A 6207-nucleotide genomic window follows, 5' to 3' on the forward strand; every position below is an offset into this window, starting at 1 on the left:
ACGAAATGTAACACAGATACCTATACAATATTCTATCGCACTGTACTGTAGAGGAGAAATGAAGGGTAAGTGCTATGGATTTCCATATGTAAATCCCTGGGCACAGCCACATGGCAGATACGAGAAGTCCGGGGATCCCTTCTGCGTTTAATGAACGCATCTGGATTTAGGGAAGTCAGAAGGTCAGAAGCCGTTGTGGGCCTGAAGCGCGAGGAGGCTGAAGAGTATGGTTGGATGTTGAAATAAAAACTAACGGTGTCTAACAAAACCATGCAAACCAAAAGATCCCCCCATGAAACCCTTAATGGTTTACATGTGAGGCAGGCTTTCACCGCGAAAAGGTGCAGCGGGACATTCTGAAGTCGCGAAGGACCATTCTTTAGTGTGGGAGAACCCCGCGCCAGCCTTAGTCCCTGCCCGCCGGATGTCAGCACGCCCCCCTCAGGTGGGTAGCGGTCTGTACATTCACGAAGTGCCCCCGCCTTGGGCCAGTACCTTGGCTGTTGGGACCCTCCAGGGCTTGAGATTGCCCACCAGGGCTCACAGCTCACGGCTGTAGAGAAGAAGAGAAGAAACCCTGAACTTCAGGGCCTTTGAACTGCAGCACATTTTGTGCCCAGGAATCCTTCCTGTGCTTTATAGGGCCTTTGGCATCATCCCTGGCCTTCGCCCACTAGAAGACAGTTGCACCTCCCACCAGATGTGACTACCAGACGTATCTGCAGGCTTTGTCAAGTGTCCCCCGGGGAGACGCACTGGGGTGCCATCTAATCATCCAGGGCTGACGTGGGCTTCGCACGGCGCCAGGCCCCGTCCTCCATGGGGAGACTGACCCACGGGTGGTGACTGGGATACCGCTGGGGGAGGACAGTGATGGGCTCTTGCTTGGGCACACAGGATCTCAAGGAAGCGGAATACACCCAGACCTGGGGGAAGGCTAGGAAGGCTTCCTGAAAGAGGTGCCCCCTCCCAGCTGAAGCTCTAAGGGGAAGACTTAGCTAGGTGAGATGCAGACGTGATCAATAGCTTCACGTGATCAAAAACTGTCTCCAGCTCTGTATTCTAACCATTGTCAGTTTTTGGTTGGAATGGTGGAGGAGGTGAGGCTGTACAGGTTGGGAAAGGTCCGATGAGGGCCAGGTGAGGAGCTGGACTTGATCCTGAGGTGATGGGCGTGAAGGATGGGAGTGAAGGGAGGTGTTGGGACTGGCCTTGCAGGGGGCAGGAGCTGAGGCAGTGGGAATACTCTGGGCCACTGGCAACAAGGCTGACCCAGGGCAGCCTCTGAAGGGGGGCAGAAGGGCGGTCAAGGGAGGAAGTGCCTAGATGGCCAACGGGTGGGCCGAATGATCGATGGGATGGGAAAGGCGGGCAGAGGATGGGCCGTGGCAACAGCGGATGCAGGGGGCATGGGTGGGTGGAGGCACTAGCCACTGAGAGGAGAACTAAGAAAGTTGAGGTTCTTGAGCGTCTGCCTGCGAACCAAAGGGTCGCTGGTTCAATTCCCAGTCAGGGCACATGCCTGGGTTGCAGGCCAGGCCCCCAGTAAGGGGTGTGCAAGAGGCAGCCACACATTTAATGTTTCTCTCCCTCTCTTTCTCTCTCCCTTCCCCTCTCTAAAAGAATAAATAAATAAAATCTTTTTTTAATGTTTTTTAAATATTTTATTTATTTATTTATCTTTAGAGGGGAAGGAGAGAGGGAGAGAAACATCAATGTATGGTTGCCTTTTGTGCATCCCCTGCTGGGAGTTGGCCTGCAGGGAACTGGACTACAACCCAGGCATGTGCCCTGACTGGGAATCGAACTGCCATCCTCTGGTTCGCAGGCCTGCGCTCAATCCACTGAGCTACACCAGCCAGGGCTTAAATAAATAAAATCTTTAAAAAAAATTGTGTTTGCATTTGGGATGCTAGTTACCCCTACCTTTCCTGTGCCTCACTCCACTCCACGCCAGCCACGCTGGCGTCCTTGCTGGCTTCAAACACCCCCAGCCTATTCCTGAACCCCAGGGCCTTTGCACTTGCCACTCCCTCCAACTGGAATGCTCTTCCTGGAGACCGCTTCCTGGCTACCCCCTTGCTACATTCTGTTGCATGTTGCTGACCAAGGATGTCACCCTCTCTCCCCATACCTTTGCCTGGTGGTATATTCTATATTTATCATCTGGCTTCCCCACCAGAATGTAAGCTCCACGAAGGCAGGTTTCGTCCACCACCGTAGACCAGCATCTGGGTCTGCTGTGTTCCACACGGCAGCACCCCCCACACGAGGCAACTGCGTCTTGACATACGACCAGTCCAGCCTGAGCCACGCTCCAAGTGCGAAATCCACACGGGGTCCCCGCAAAGACAGCGCAAAGAATCTAAAACATCTCCTTGATACTTTTTATATTGATGAGGTGCCGGACTTTTTGGATGTATTGGCTTACAGAAAATTTATTGCTAAGTTAATTTCACCTGTTTCCTTCTACGTTTTAACATGGCTAATGAAAGCTTGAAATCACACCTGTGGCTCCTGTCCTAGTTATACAGAACAGCTGATGTCGAGCATCATCCAGCATGTAGCAAGTGCTCAGTGAACATCTGTTCAATGGGTACATCTGGAAAACAGCAGGCATTCAGGTCTGAGTCTGGGTGGAGGGGCCAGGGGCGCAGACTCAGAACTGTTATCAGAGAGATAGTGATCTGTGCCGTGAGTGTGAGTAAGCACTCGAGGGCCTCAGGGACACCTTCAGTTCCTCATCCAATACAAATTTGCTAAGGGCCTCCCGTGGGCCAGCGAGGAGACCATGTCTCCGCCTGGGGAGTCGCAGGTGCGGGCAGGAGCCTGCTCTGACTTGGGGCGGGGAAGCTCTCCAGGAAGGCTTCTGTTTCCTTCTCCAGTGAGACCCACAGGCAGGTAGGCACTTGCTGGCTGGGGTTGGGGGAGGGTGGCTACAGAGAGGGGACTGCTTTGGGCGGAGGCACAGCGTGTCTCAGCACTGGAAGCAAAATTGGTCACGGCGCTTGCTAGGAAGAGAAACTCCGGGAGGGCTTGGAGCATGGCAACCCTGGGAAGCCAGGCAGCGGGGCTGGGGCTGGAGGTCTGAGAAGCAGGGCCTGTGTGTGTGTGGTGGCGGCGGGGGTGGGGGTGGGGGCCGCTTCAGAAGCTTTGTGCAGGTGCTTGACTGACTCTGACAACTGGGAAACCCACAGGACAGGAGTCGGGGGCTATTTGGAAGGCTCCCTCTGGCTGCTTGTGCAAGCAGAAGTCCAGGCCAGGTTGCTGAGGAAGAGGAGGCATGAAGGAGGACAGAGAAGGGAGGGCCAGGGGTGTAGGAGAAAGTTGGGGAGAAGGGGTCAAGGTGGCCGGCTCAGCAGGGTCTGAGGGAGCCCAGGCCGAGGTCAGGTGGTGGCCCTGGTCCTCAGTCCTGGCCAATCCTACGGAGAGCGGCTCTGCTGGGGCGGTAAAGGGGGAAGACCCCTGGGGGCAGAGAGGGGACAGGAGGCTGACACATTTCGTCTTCCCCCAGGAGGGAAGAGGGTTGGGGCGAATGCAGGGCCAGGAGCGTGTTTTGGGGGAGTATGGGGTGGGGAAAGCAGCAGCAGGTGCGGAGGTGGGGCTCGAATGGAAAGGTCTTGCCCTCTGACCCGCCGCCCAACCCCATTCTACCTCTGTGAGGAGGGAGGGCCTTGCCCTGGCCACCTCCGAAGTGTGGGCGGTGCTCACAAGCCCTACGGACAGACCAGGGCGAAGGGCACCTGCCCTGCTCCCCTTCCTGTGCGGGTTCCCTCCTGCGCAGAGACCTTCCTGGGATGGCCCTGCAGGAAGGGAGGGGGCCGCCCGCACGGAGCTCACACAGGGCCCACGCCTGCCCACGCAGTGCGTGTCGGGGTGCTGGTGTCACGGTCGTTTCTGTCCTCCGTGAGACAACCAGGCCTCCACCTGAACCCGCACTTTCCCTCTGCTCTCGCGACACCACTTTCTCTCAGCCTCCGGCCCTGTACCCCCGCCTCCTTCCTTCCCACCTGGACACGGCATCCCTACCGGCCTTGGTTCTTTCTGTGCCCCAACGACGATGGGCGCGCTAGGGAAGAGTGATCGAGGGCTGCCCGAGGGCCTCCCCGAGCGAGCCTTCGGCTCAGGCAGCGTCCCGGGAGCCCATCCAGCAGAAGCCACTGCTGGCCTACTTCTGCGACGCGGGCTGCGGTGGGGGCTTGGGGCTCGGACCTCACCCTCCGCCCGAGGCAGCGCTAGATGGTCAGGTCCTGGCGGACCGTGGCCAGTGACACCTTGCTGCGGCCGCTGCCACCCTCGCTGTCGCCGGCCGGTGGCCGGTGCGCATAGGCGGGCGGGGCGTAGGGGTCGGGCCCGGGCCGCCTGGAGGGCAGGGCTGGCGGCGGCGGCGGCGGCGGGAGCAGCTTCTGGGCCTCCTCGTGCGCCCTGTTGCAGCGGTTGTCGCGCTCGGCCGCCGGGCGCGGGCGGCCCTTCCAGAGCAGGTGGCTCAGCTCGGCCACGCTGAGCAGCGCCGAGAGCAGCCCCACGGCGAAGTAGAAGACCACGAAGACGGTCTTCTCGGTGGGCCGGCTCACGAAGCAGTCCACAGTGTGCGGGCAGGGCGGGCCGCTGCACGCGAAGTGCGGGGCCACGCGGAAGCCGTAGAGCAGCGTCTGGCCGGCCAGGAAGGCCAGCTCGGCCAGCAGGCGCAGCGCCACGCTGAGCAGGTAGCAGCGGCGCGCGCGCCGGGCGCGCAGGGCGCAGGGCGGGCACGGGCCCTCCGGGAGCCCCCGGGCGCACGGCGCCGCCTTCTCCGCGGCCGCGCCCCCCGGCTCCTTGCTGGCCTGGTGCATGGAGTAGATGACGAAGAGCACCGGCGGCGCCGAGAGCAGCAGGATGTGGAAGAGCCAGAAGCGGTAGTGGGAGACCGGGAAGGCGCGGTCGTAGCAGGTCTGGCGGCAGCCCGGCTGCAGCGTGTTGCACACGAACTCCTCCTGCTCGTCCTCGAACACCGCGCCGCCCACGGTGGCCAGCACCAGGATGCGGAAGATCAGCATGACCACCAGCCACAGGCGGCCCACCAGCGGCGACTGCAGCTGCACCGCGTCCAGCAGCGAGCCGAGGAATGCCCACTCCCCCATGGCGCTGGGGACGAAGGGTGAGGGTCAGAGGCCGCAGTCGCGCCCCACCTGTCCACGCCCACCGGGGTGGGTCCGTTAGCCCTCCTCTGCCTTCAGGGTGAGTCGGGGGTCAGGGTGGCAGGTCATTTGTGGGAAGAAAGGAGTTAGCAAGGGGGGCAGAGGCGGAGGCAGGAGGGGTTCGGTGCTGTTCCACTGTGGGCGTCCGTCTCCCGGGGCCCGATGGGTGCCGGGGAGGAGCCGCACCCTGGTGCTTTAGCCTGACCCCCGTGGGCGGCTTTGATGGACCCTGTGCTCCTCCAGAGCCTGGTTTCCTCGGAGGGGAGCTTGGAGGTCAGCCGGCTGCCCCTGACGGCCTTGGTAGGAGCAGAAGCTGGTTGTACCCTATGTGCGGTTTTGAGCGGGGCAGCGCGGCGGGACGACACCTCTTTTCTTTCTCTGCCCTTTTTACTGCAGTGAATTTCTCTCTGAGTTGTGGGGCGACACAGAAGTAGCCCCCTTCTGTACTCTGTCGGGACCCTTTGTCCTGGCTGTCCCCTGCCATCCGACCCCAGCAAGGCAGGAGTGCGGCCCAGGCCTCTCCCATCTCCTCCCCGGCGCCCCACGACTCCCAGTCTCCCATGTCCCCCGAGAGCCTCCCCCTCACACTCACATGGGCCCCACGGGCTCCTGGGGCCCCCACACCCGCGGTCGGCCCCACTCACCTAGTGGCCGGAGCTGAGGGGTTAGACTGGAGTGAGGGATCTTGGGAGGTGGCTGGGACCTGCTCCTCCTGGTCCCTCTTTCATTTTCCCTTTCAGATTTGGCCGGGATGGGTGACAGGACAGGATGGCCGAGAGGGGCTAGCTCTCCCCCCTCTCTTAAAGGGACAGGGTGGCCCTGTTGGCTCGGCCTACCCTTGGGAACAGACTCAGGGCCACGCCCCTTTCTGGGCTCTGCCAGCCCCCCCTTTTCCTCCCTCACCCACCCCCACCCTCTCCCAGCTGTGCCCCCATCTGGAAATGGGGGAGGGGTTAACCAGAGCTGCACCCCTTATTGAGGGAACCCCATGGAAGCCAGTGCCCCCAATGGACTCCCCGAGACTGGAAGG

The 6207-nt window shown here is 60.8% G+C and overlaps 1 protein-coding gene across 1 annotated transcript; it reads right to left on the reverse strand.

Moving 5' to 3' along the window:
• Positions 1–3147: 3147 nt before the first annotated feature.
• GJD3 (gap junction protein delta 3) lies at positions 3148–5969 on the reverse strand. Its single transcript, XM_037033534.1, has 2 exons — positions 5822–5969; positions 3148–5124 (listed from the first exon to the last, which is right to left on the reverse strand). The coding sequence occupies exon 2, from the start codon at positions 5118–5120 to the stop codon at positions 4236–4238; it is 885 nt and encodes a 294-aa protein (XP_036889429.1). The 5' UTR covers positions 5121–5124; positions 5822–5969; the 3' UTR covers positions 3148–4235.
• Positions 5970–6207: the final 238 nt, after the last annotated feature.

Source organism: Sturnira hondurensis, unplaced genomic scaffold (assembly GCF_014824575.4).
Source record: "Sturnira hondurensis isolate 20B ecotype Veracruz unplaced genomic scaffold, ASM1482457v3 Scaffold0021632, whole genome shotgun sequence".
Classification (NCBI taxonomy): Eukaryota; Metazoa; Chordata; class Mammalia; order Chiroptera; family Phyllostomidae; genus Sturnira; species Sturnira hondurensis.